Source organism: Montipora foliosa, chromosome 10, assembly GCF_036669935.1.
Source record: "Montipora foliosa isolate CH-2021 chromosome 10, ASM3666993v2, whole genome shotgun sequence".
Taxonomy (NCBI): Eukaryota; Metazoa; Cnidaria; class Anthozoa; order Scleractinia; family Acroporidae; genus Montipora; species Montipora foliosa.
Window position 1 is genome coordinate 36,026,378 of NC_090878.1, and position 12,500 is coordinate 36,038,877.

At 41.5% G+C, this 12,500-nt stretch overlaps 1 protein-coding gene across 1 annotated transcript in view; it reads right to left on the bottom strand.

Moving 5' to 3' along the window:
* Window positions 1–446: 446 nt before the first annotated feature.
* Window positions 447–12,500, bottom strand: part of LOC137972867 (uncharacterized) — a 237,670-nt gene continuing 225,616 nt past the window's right edge. The window contains exons 165-175 of the mRNA XM_068819561.1: window positions 12,205–12,500; window positions 11,629–11,770; window positions 9,509–9,837; window positions 8,836–8,977; window positions 7,387–7,565; window positions 6,957–7,100; window positions 6,729–6,870; window positions 3,916–4,005; window positions 2,755–2,967; window positions 1,949–2,304; window positions 447–878 (exon numbers count right to left, since the gene is read on the bottom strand). The exon at window positions 12,205–12,500 is cut by the window's right edge and continues 27 nt beyond it. Of these exons, the coding sequence (XP_068675662.1) occupies window positions 768–878; window positions 1,949–2,304; window positions 2,755–2,967; window positions 3,916–4,005; window positions 6,729–6,870; window positions 6,957–7,100; window positions 7,387–7,565; window positions 8,836–8,977; window positions 9,509–9,837; window positions 11,629–11,770; window positions 12,205–12,500 (2,144 nt within the window). The 3' untranslated portion in view covers window positions 447–767. The remainder of the gene's footprint in view (window positions 879–1,948; window positions 2,305–2,754; window positions 2,968–3,915; window positions 4,006–6,728; window positions 6,871–6,956; window positions 7,101–7,386; window positions 7,566–8,835; window positions 8,978–9,508; window positions 9,838–11,628; window positions 11,771–12,204) is intronic.

The following is a 12,500-nucleotide window of genomic DNA, read 5'->3' on the forward strand; positions in this document are numbered from 1 at the left end:
GCATAATGAATCCTTGGTGCTACGCATTATACTTGGAGAATCATAATTATCCTGCAGGTACGCTACCTTTGTCTAATTTTCTATTTTGTTTAAAGATGCACTAAAACGCCATTTGCGTTACAATGACTTTGGACGCCTTTGCAGGTTAATAATTAATTGTTCTCCTGTGTGCACCAGACCTACGCATTACCCCAGCCCCCTCGAATCTAACAAATACGCACAGACGACTCTATGCACAGAGAGACCACTTAGCAGGAGACTGACAGGCAAGACTTTTCATGACACTCCCTGCACCCTTTCCTTAGATCCACCCATGAAATAATCCAACTGATTGGAGTAGTCCTTGCTTGCTTTTGCATTACATCTTTGCGGAAGGAAAAAAAAGGGAAAAAGACCCCGGCTCCACGGGGCATAAGGAAAAAGCTATTCCTGCTTTCCTTATTCCTGCGGGCCTTTTTTTATAGGTTAAGAAAATGAGCGCTGCATTAGATCGCGCTGCAGTTAAATCAAACTTGAGCAGAATGAGACTTCGATCTTTGAAGCCATGTCGAAAGAAAAGGAGCCATACTCAGTTCAGCTCAACAGAACGCAACCATGGTTTGCAAGTGACGTCACAAAGAGACAATATAATTCGTGTTTCATCCAGGTGGTCTTTATTGTGGCCCAGTTAACAAACTACAGTGCTATATTCTTAATCATTGCGTTTTCACAGAAATGCCTGCAAAAAAAAAAAAAAACAAACAAAAAGAATCCAATCGATTTGAAGGTTATATGTATGATTTCTTAGCTTTAATTTCTTCCTTTTTCGCCATATCTTCTTCTTTCTTTGCTGACGGATGCAAAAGTTCAGCTCGCTTGTGAATGTCCACTTCTTTAGCCTGTTAACAGAACATAAAAAAACATTCAGAACTTCTATATTGCGGTATAGGGAAGGCAGTGGAAAATCAAGATCACGAGAAGCGAATTTTTTTTTCCTCTCGTCGGTAGCCAGTCGAACAAGCAACCACTGGTTCAATGTATTTCGAACACTGAATAGTTACCGGTACATTGGAGCAATGGGTTGGAGTAAATACGACCTAAACATGTGGTGGTGATTGGTAACCTGGCCTTTGAACGGAACCGAGACTTAAGTTGCCCTCGTTTTCATCCAAATCTGCTTGCCTCTCTTCTGTAAATGCGAACCATGACAAGCGGACGACAAAAGAGGCTTGAAGGGCGAAATATAAATCAATCTGGTCATTTTACAGATTTTTTGGTCGTTCATGATTTGAAATTTGTGTTTGATCCGAAAACTCGCTAAGTCAGGAAACACGAATTACGTGAGAAACTCAATAAGAATACAAAGTCAACTCCAGCTTTGATGCTATTCATTAGTTCAAGTCACTAAGCACAGTGGTGCACTCGAGGAGACGATCTAAGCCCCAGATTCACATTTCGCTTGAGGAAGCTGGGCTGGGCAAAGGTGAAATCAGGACAAGTGTATGCCTTAAAGTCTGGTGAATGCATCAAATTACCACCGTGAGATTAAATTGGCTGACTCTTCGAGCGTGAGCCCTTCCGTCGTAAGAGCGAAAACCTTCCGAAAACAAAGCAGTCTTCAGTTCCATGCTACCGTTAACAAGTTGAGAAGCTGAAATTCAAATAAGGTACTGACTCCGAGCATCAAATATTATATTAGTGGCCGAAATAATAGCTTTCTGCTTCATTTCGTATTCAGACTCGGATATATCTCCAATCTCACACTTACAGCCTTTCAAATAATTAACCTCGGATTGTAAATTGAGATTGCTTTGGTTATAAGGGTTATATTCCAAAATGGTTATCACAGTTTGTTTTCAAATAACCGATACAGTGATAAAAACCATGAATAGTGCGTTTGTTGTGGTTGACTGTAGGCGAATGTATGCGATTGTGTGGATTGTGCTCTTGCCGAGGCAGTTCCGGTTACCTGTTGGCTACAGATAGTAGCTGCAATCTGGTTGGCTCTTGCCACCAACGATCCAAACGTCTTCATGTAGTACACATGTTTGTTCTTGTAAGCAATGCTCCTCAGCTCGCCCCTGTACGCTTTTCCAACACCGATCGCATAAACCTGGACTCCCTTGCGTGTAAATCTTGACGCCATACGCCTGATGGCATATGAGAAACGGCGGTTCGGTGGTCCACCTGTGACTACAACCAAAACGCTCTGAATGTACGTTGGCTCGTTGCGGAAAAACGTGTCATAAGCGGCTTGAAGAGCGAGGTCCAAACGTTTGCCTCCTCGGTTAGTATATGGCGCTTGGTCGATTCCACGGCGAACCGCTGTCGACAAAATATAAACGAGTCTTAGAATACGGAAGGATGGCACAATGCGAATTCCACTAGTTGATAGTATACTCTTGCTTTTTTATCTCTACCCGAAAGTGATATTCCCAATCATATCCCTCACTTTATGTTGTTTCCTTGGTAACTAAGGGATCGTATAACCATTCACCTTCTGTTCCATGGAAAACTCAAAGACTGTATCTAGAAGCATTCAATCGCATTTCTTTCCCACGAATCCGTGATGCAGCCTTAAAAATCTCTTCATGAAAGGCTAATCAGAAGCCGAAGCCGAAAACGTTTCTTGGAGCTCGATTTATTGCATAAGGGTGAATCAATTAAACAAGGAAACATGTCTGGGAATCTTGCTGTAAGCTGCGTCTTAAGCTGTTCAAACAATCAATGGAAGTCTAAGCAACTCTGACATTCAACAGAATCTGAGAGCCTTACCAAATATGGTGTTGTACTGCCTAAAGCGCATCTTCAGGGATGGAAGGTTGGCGTAGGTGATCAGACCTATGTGGGACTGGTGCTTGGTAATGGTGAATCTACTGCAGACAGTCTTAGCGAAGGCTTTCTCAAGCTGGAAATTACGGCGACCAACATCACTTGAGGCGTCCATTACAAACGCGAGATCCAGGGTAACTGGACAGTACTTGATACCTGAGAAGGGCCAAAGGAACGTCAATAGAATAGGCCCATTGCATGACCGTCTCACGTGACCTTGTCAGTCATAAAAAGCGGTCGTGGTACAAAATAGACGACAGAAATGCAAGAGGGAGATGTAATTAGTAAGAATGCCAATTTTGAGCTTTGAAAGTTTGAAAAATGTAAAAGAATTATGTGCTGGATGGTAAGACTTGCCATCCTGCAGCTGTTTTTCATATATATCTCAGTTATTTTTTAAGCATTAAAATCTGTCACCTAAATTTCAGTGGTCTCAAAATTGACATTTTTATCAATGTTATCACGCTCTTTCCATTTCTGGCATAAATTTTGTACCACGACTATTGATAAACAAGGTAATGTGACACGGTCATGCAAATGGTTTATGAATAGGCTGTTAGCGTGGAGAGGAAAATCCTATGAATGGAAGAGTTCAAGATGGCGAAATAATCATCTGTTTGGCTTAAGTACAGAAACCTTGGTTGAGGCTGGGTTCACAGTTGGCGCATTTGAAGGAGTCACACCGTCACATTTTCCAAGAAAAAAAATGTTCCTAATATTCAGATCTTCCCATTTAAGGCGCATCACATTATTGTGTGCGGGGTCTTCCGGATCCAGTATGTCCGCTAAGACGTTCCCACAGGTCGACAGATCATAGGCTGTAGGGCTTTTTGAAAGTGCAATTGAGTACAGAAAACATATTGAACTAGGCGGACGATGTTCGTTATGTGAAGCAGCGATGAGATCATTTGCTTCCTAAGTTGTTTATGGTTTGCGAAGTGGTAACAGCACTCTGGGCCTTCGACTAATGTGGAACGGATTCCATTCTATAACTTATTGTCGTATGAGAATCGAATTTGTTGGTTTGCTACATTGTTCCGCGAGGAACAAACTTATTGATGTCCTGAAGATTGTAGCTTGAAACAAAGTGACCATTTAGCATACCTGAGGGTAAAGGTCCAGGTTGAGGAGGAGGCACCGGCGGTCGGGGGCCAGGTCTTGTTGTGGGCCGTATCACAGGCTTAACTTTCTCAGCTAGACAGAAAATACAATTGCCACTACTCATTGGCTTTACAGACAACATTTGAAAGCAATCTCAACATGCCATACAACAAACAACCCATGCAGGAAATTTCTCAAACATCACTTCTGAGATTTGCATTTGCGAAAAAACGCTAAGAACAAAATCAAACATTCAAGCAGCGGACTGAGTACATTGCGTTGGATGGGGCTGAAATGTAAAGCCCGCCGGCCACCACCTAAGAGAATATACTTGGCTATTAGTCATACCATGAAACGTCACCACGAGAGGACTCATTTTTTAGCTTAATATGAAGCTTAAATACTCTCTGTCTATCGAGATGCTTTACGCGCCTTTGCTTATGTTTTTATTCAGTGTGAAGTAACGAATGGAACAGAAATAACCGACAAAAAGCCATAAAGGAATACTAGAAAAGCTGGCCAATCGAATGAAAATATATATCAATATTTGCAATGAATAAAGCGCCAACGCCGCTCTTGGACTTATAACATGTTATCGGGTATTTCGGATTGATTTTGTCACCTCATGCGGCTCGCGTCGCAATAAATTTGTACAAAACAAATTTCAATAAAGCACATTCAATACTGATCACCATTGTTGGTAAAAGTACTTATTTTTTCTTGTCTCTGACAATAAAAAGAAAAAAAACATATATACTATTTATTGAATATACTCTTCCTGGCAAATTTGTTCACCATGGCTCTGCTCCAAACGTTGCCGTTAACAGTCACACAACAAATTGGGTACAGTTCAATTCAGGAATATTTTCAGGAATGCTTTTAACTGCTAACCAAGCAAAAGCATATCATCCAAATGTTATGTAAAACAATAATTAGAATTCCAAACAAGTCTCGAAATAAAATAAGTAAATATCCAACTATTAAATTATAAAGAAATTACAAATGTCACTCGGCTTACCACGAAAGGAAGTCAGCAAATTCAGTTTTAGTTAAAAGTTTGTGGTATCTCAATGAATTGATTTGGGCTCTTAGTGATCTTGAACTCAAATGTCCGTAAATATACTGCTTTTAGCGGCTCAGGGCGTGGCGTTTTCTTGAATTGATTGTCGGTCTAACTGCTCAGACTTCCAACCCACGTTGAAACGCTTGCGAATTGCACGTAACGACAAAATATCTCGCCCCTAATAGAACGGTTTTCAATTGAGCGTGTAAGTGAATTACTGTGGTTTTGCATTACTTCACTCAGTGATTGGTTCAAAGTTTTCGCGCCATTTTTTCAACCAATAAGAAGTGAAACCAAAACCAATCCTGGCTCGCGCGTAAACATTTTCGCGCACTTTGTGTCGGCTAAGTGTAATTACTTCGAGTTTTAATTGGTTTACTGGATTGTCTCCGTCCTTTTTTATTGGCCAAAGTAATTACTTATGTTTTGATTTTACGACACTCATTTGAAAACCGCTCTAAACTATGATAATGTAGCTGTAATAAGAAGCACTGAGTAAGAACAAATCCCGATGGATGTCCACGATAACGAATGATTTAAAGAAGGAAAAACACACCAAGGGAAAAATGCAGGTTTCATATCATACGAAATCTCCGTGTCTACGCCCGGTGCATCTCGGTAGACAGAGAGTCTTTAAGGCCCAAGCATACGGCTTCAGAATTAACATCCCTTCGATTTTGTTGAAGAAGCTTCACGAGAACCCTGGTATTCAGTCCCAGGCTGCAGCCGTGTTTGTTACTATGGCTATGGATTTGTTACTATGGATACGTTATTGAGAGACCGATTAGTGCGCACGCGCATACGCAACAATGCTGAAAGAGGGGGACAAACGGCTTGAAATTCATTCAACATTCGCAATAACAAAAGAAAAGTTGAATGGTTGTTGAAGCAAAGTTTAAACCCTTTTAAACTTATTCAACATCGATTAAACTTCGATTCAACAGTTTTCAACACAATTAAAGAGGCAGGGGGCGGGTAGCGGCAGGAAGCGGCGGCAAACGGTTTTCAAGTTCGCTGTTTAACAAAATCGAACGGATGTCGAAGCGGTTTTCCCGGCCCTTGAAACAAGCGACGTTTTTGAGCCACAGACGGCACCGGAAGTGAGCTGTTTTCGCATTTAACTTGTCTTCACACAATCACAATTACGTTGTTATGTATCTTTCACTAGCAGAGACGATTAGTTTGAACATCTGGGTGAGACCACTGTCCTGGCGTGGGAAACGTTCACTCCCGGTTTCCTTCCATGAATCAAACACGTCGCGTGCTTAAAGCTCTCTAATGCGAAGGTTACGCAAGCTCGTTTTTGAGACGCAGACGGCAACAGGAAGTCAGCGGTTCTCCTTTTAACTTGTCATCACACAACCACATTTACTTTGCTAAGTATCTTTTCTCCATTAGAGATGATTAGTATAAAAATCTGGGAGACACCACTGCCCTGGCACCTGAAATGTTCTCTTCCGGTTGCTGTCCGCGTCTGAAAAACGCCCGTGCTTAAGCTCCCTAATGTTTTTGAGCCACGAACGGATACCGGAAGGAAACAGTTCGCATGCCAAGACAGTAATCTGATCCAGATTCTTAAACTTATTGTGTATCATAGGGAACAGATACTTAGCAATGTAAGTGTGGTAGGGTACAGACAAGTAAAAAAGGAAAACAACACACTTCCGGTTGTCTTCCGAGGCTTAAGGACGTTTCCTGTTAAGCCCCCAACGATATAAATTCACAGGTGCAATCTTAGGTTGGTTTATCTCACCTGGCCTTTGTCCATAAAGCTCAAACCTCATTGAAATGTGTCCGAACCAAGTGTAAGGCTTGATTTTGATGTAACGCGCACGAATGCGTGGTCTGAGATCATGCGCAACGATGCTGTTGCGGTCGTTGTTGGCAGGGAAGATCTAGAAACCATTACAGAATGAATGAGATACAGGTAGCTAAGTAGGATTAATTAACTTAAGCAGAACCGAGAAAATGGATAGTTCACCTGGACTCGACCTCGTTTCGTGTACAATTTGAAGGTACGCCCGTTGTTGCTGTAAGCTACTTTATAGCTTGTAACCCATTGGTTGGAGTCTTGGCGACCCTGGATTAGGATTTTTGACACCACAATGCCTTTCTTCAGATCGACCTGTAGCAAACCAAGATAAAAATAAAAAAAATGACCACACAAGCAATGACCGAGGTTATGTTATGTTGTTGTTGATGGGTCTGCGGCCAAAAGCACTTAGAAGTATAGTTGGTTCCTATTTTAGCATGACATTTATAGTGATTATTGCTATTAAATAAAAGCGATGCAGGTGGACTCTCTTCGAAGAAGACTAAAATGGCGGATGCAATATGTTGTCAACCAGAGACGAGAAGAACCATAAACAAAATGGCTGAGATTTCAGAAGACGATCAAAGAAAACACTCACCATAATCCATTGGCCCCTGTTATTTCTCTTTGCAGACCAGGCTCCCTTGTTTTTGCCGCGTGCAACAGAGTTCAATCTTGCAAACCTCGCTGCATGGTACTTGTCCCACTCGGAAGATGCCGTGAGATCACGATCTTTGATCTTGTAATCCTCTATACCCATAGGAAGATCCTTTTTCGCTGTGGGAATAAAATAACTCGTCATAGGTAATTTATTTGTTATTACATGGTAGTGTTTTGCCAAGAACTAAAACACTCGTAGAATCAATACCACCACTACATCCGGGAACCGAGTGGCGTATCCTTCGTGTCTACCACGAGTGGTCGTATTGAGCAACGCCGTCACTATTCCCACCTTCTTCTGCCCCCTTTTTTAGGTTGTACTAATACCCAGTATTTGTATCAAAGCCTGCTTTTCAATCTCTACAATGTTCATTTATTATCCATGTAATAAAAAGGAAAATTACACGTTAGCTCGACGATATGAATTTTATGTTCTCGTGGCAAGAACAATACCTCACAAGTGAGCGCATCTTCTCGCATCGTATAATATTCTCTATTTACATTCGCACTAGCTAAAACTAGCTAAACTAGTTGCTGCACGCTTCAGTTTCAAAGCGAGTTCTGGTGCATAACCATTCAAATGGAAATGAGTTGCCTATTCTTATGCAAATCAAACTTAGTTCCCTTTCAATAGCTGAGCACCAAGACTCACTTCAAAACCAAGACAAACAGCAACACGGAAATGGCCCATTGCTAGACTGGTAAAACTACTAAAGACAAGTTGCCTACTAATGTTACTGAAAAAGTAAAATACCTAAATAAACTAAACAATGTCAGATGAAATTAGACAAGAATACGCCAGTTAGAAAACTTAACGCGCATTCGTCGAGATAAAAACAACACATGTTAAAACTACAAACCACTTCGAATGCTAAAAACGAGTATCTCGTTTCCATATAGACATATTCACATCTGCTAGAGGCTTATTACGAACTCACAAAATGGAATACTCCCAGTTGGATTGATAGCTCAATTGCTAGAGCACTACGACAGCATCGCAGAGGTCAGGGTTCAAATCCCGCCTAGCCTGAATTTTTAAGGCTTTCCTTTGGTTACTGCTTTAGCAACGTTTACATCTGCGATAACATATCCTCTCAAGGTCACTTCCATGACCAAAGCCGACCCCGCACATACGTGTCTGGGACCTCACAATAGACCTTTTTGCGGATTCGGCGGCCATTTTGATTTCTATTGTTTCAATAGCTATAATGGGATGCCCAGGGGGCAAATACATATTAATTTGCCCCCTGAGCATCCCATAATGTCTTTCGAAACAATAGAAGTTAAAATGGCCACCGTATCTGCAAAAAGGTCTATTGGTTCATAGAATAGTATACTGCGGCCATTAAGCACTAACGCAATTGTCTACTGATTATTCTGTACTTACATGCACGTTGTCCATAGAACTCGAGCCTCATTGAAATGTGATTGATCCACGTGCGTGCGTAAAGACGCACAAATCTTGCACGGATTGGTGGATCAAATGTATTTTCCTTAATAGAGAAGTGATCACGGTTTCCTTGGAAGACCTACAAAAAGGAAAGCAACACGAAGTGAAGTAAGGACATGTTCAATTTATCAGATTATTCCATTACGTTGTTTACACTCAGGAAACAAGAAACGTGAAACAATCAACAATTTACTTTGGACGGTTTTCAGGTTTCATTTTACGTCCAGGAAGCCAAAGTACCCGAAACTTTCCTAGTGAATTAAATCGCTTTGAATCTTCAAAAGGAAAACGTTTCAAACCATGCAAATTTGCAGCTGTTTTGTTTTCTCTGATTTTGAAAACATGTTAAGAAATCTTCTTTTTTTTTTAAGTTTCAAGAATTACTTTTGGGACCTTTCAAGAAACACGCCTCAGGACTTTTGTCCTTTTCTTTTGCCTTTTCGCCACTGTTTTCGAAAATTAAGAGCCTTTATATATTGGTCAACGGAAAATAAAGCAACAGCTGAACTCTGCAAACGTCCTTGAAGACAATCCGAATAGACCGTGCAGTATTATCGTGTAGTCCATGTATTGCAAGAGTACCTCGAAGCCTTCTATTTATAATTCTCACCTTGAGTCTGCTGTTAACTCTAAACGGTGTCCAGCGGTATCCATCAGGACTGTAAGCTACAGCAAAGCTGGTGACATATTGCTTTGCATCAGCTCTTCCTTGTATAGCGACTTTAGTTAGTCGCCTGAACCGTCTGAAATCAACCTGGATCCATTGCCTTCTATTGTTCCTTTTAGCAGACCATCCTCCCTTAAAGCGACCCTTTGGTTGCAAGTTAAGTCTGGCCAGGTAAGCAGCGTGGTATTTGTCAACTTCACTAGAGGCTTTCATGTCTTTATTCGGGATTTTGCCCCTAGAAATTCCAAAGGATTTTGAAATGGGTTCCTTGCCTGTGGAAAAAGTGAAGGTACAGAAATTATTTGCGTTGATTCGCGAATTTACGTTGGTTCTTTTACTTACCTCTTATTAACCGAGCAGGAGGTCTGTATGGGAGAATCTTGACCGAGGTCGTGAGTACAGACCGAACGCAGTGAGGTCTGTACACACGGCCGAGGTCAAGATTCTCCCATACAGACTGACTAAGCTCGGTTAATAAGATGTCTATTATATGGCAAACAAGAACAATTTAATTCGTTTAATGTAACTGGTTTGTAACTGGTTTTGCTTGCGAACGGTGATGAGTAGCGATGAACTGAACTTAATTCTGTGAAAGTTTGCTCGTCATCCTCTCTCTTGTCATCATGCTGTTTGGCACTTCCATAAATAAATATTGGTAGAAGAAAATACTCAATATTTTTGCATTTTAGTTTGCATCTTTTCACCCCAAAACATTCACCGGTCTAGATGCCGGTCCAGATGGGAAAATCTAGACCACGGTCAATATCGATTTTAGCCAATCAAATTCGTGAATTTTGTAGTTCCCAGTACTCGTGAGACAGAGCCATATAATAAAGTTGATTACTAAAGTGACCTGGCCATTGAGTGGCCACGAAACTTTCGGTGATTTTTACATGACGTTGCGGTAGCAATGTTTATGCAACTGGCCACAGAAAAGACGGCCATATTCGTGTATCAAACTTAGAGTCAAGAGGAAGTGCTCTATTCCTATGCAAAACGTTTTTCTTTTGTTTCCCTGAAAAATCAAGGACCCCGCTCATTACGTAATAAAGGACAGTAACTGATAACGACCTCGATGATGTTAACATCATTTTTTAAGAACGAAAATGGTGCTTTTTGTATCGGTTCATGAAGATAGAGCGGTTTTCAATTGAGTGTCGGAAGTAATTGGTGAATTGCTTTGGTTTCGCAATTATTTCACTCAGTGATTGGTTCAAAGTTCTCGCGCCACTTTTTCAACCAATCACAAGTGAAACCAAAACCAATCGTGGCTCGCGCGTGTACATTTTCCTGCGCTTTGTGTCGGCTACGTGTAATTACTTCGAGTCTCGATTGGTTCACTGGATTGTCTCCGTCCTTTTTTATTGGCCAAAGTAATTACTTTGGTTTTGGTTTTACGACACTCGATTGAAATTCGCTCTAAGAACCCATGATTGGTATTTAAAATATTAAAAGGAAATATCATTCCCCGACGAAATATCAAAATTGTCCCTGTGTGTACGATGTGGTTACTTAAACCTCAGCGAAAGAGGACAGTCGCTAAAAACGTCATTGTACTTCTTCAACGCGTCTAACTATACAACTGACGCTATCTCGAAAAAAAGAAAACTGAATTGCGGTTGCTTTCTGGAAAGCTCTTAGATCGTTAAAGACCTAATGAACCGCAGCGGTACGGATTTAAGGCAGTGTGGGTTACTGGTTAGGGCGCTTGTCCTGAGATCCGGAGATCCCGGGTTTAAGACCCGTTCTGACCACTAGTTGAATTTGGTTCCGGGCATCCTTCGTTCAATTTATTGGCTGCACTTCTAAATAGCCAACTGGTTTGTCTCCAGCCAGTTGGGATTCTTAACTGTTGGTCCTGAAAAGCCTCTATGGGTAGTGGTCTACTTAGCATGTATGCATTAAAGCGTGGAATCGGACTCTCGGAAATTTTCTCCAGCTTTCTGATACGCCTCGATTTCTTTTATTAGATATCTTCCGATCTACTTATTCCACGTTTGCTCAGGTATGCTTACCTGTGAAGAACACCAGTCCATTCGTAAGCATAAATAAAGGACACTTACCGAGGCGACGTCCATAAATTTCAACTCGCATAGCGATGTGTCTGTGCCATTGTTGTGGCACTACCCGGACATAACGACATCTGAGAGGTTTGGAAAACCTGTGCCGCACTATTGTATTTCTGTCACTGTTGCCGGTCAATACCTAACAACAGAACATTGACCAAAGTGAAAATTTTCAGCGACGGGAATATAGATTATGTATTTACTACGGGCTTTTTGGTTTACGAATCGGCCGTGGAAGACGTTTTCAATCGGAGACATTCTCTGCCTTTTCTCTAGTCTCATACTTGTTGAAGACATTCTCAGTGTTGAGTGGTGTCACAATATTTATATATAGCATGTGAGCTCCAAGGTATCCACAATTGAAGTTTAGGCGGCCACATTGGATGCCTAAAGCAGTCATCTGAGAATTGAAGTATCCTTATACATGTAACTGAAAATCTCTTTCATTTGAAGAAACTGAACGACGCAGGCAGTGGGGGATCGCTGGAAAGCGTAGTGATTTTTCCTCTCAGTAAAATTGAGTAAATTCAGTAAAAATCTCTGAATTGACCTGTTCAACCTAATGTTACTCACCACAGTTCTACGACGCACTTGGTACCAGGTCCACCTCACACCACCCCTGCTGTACATAACCTTATAGGCCTTCACCCACTGTCCAGCATCTTGTCTTCCTTGCGTGGCGATACCGTACACCAATGCCCTAATGCCGAGGTCAATCTGAAACCATTGTTTACCATTGTTAACACGTGAAAGCCACGCCCCTCGGTATCTTCCATGTCTCTGGGTGTTAAGACGACCTCGGTGGGGTCCATGGTACTCGTCCCAACGTGACGACGAACTCAGTGCGCTGTCTGGGATGCGCCAGTCCT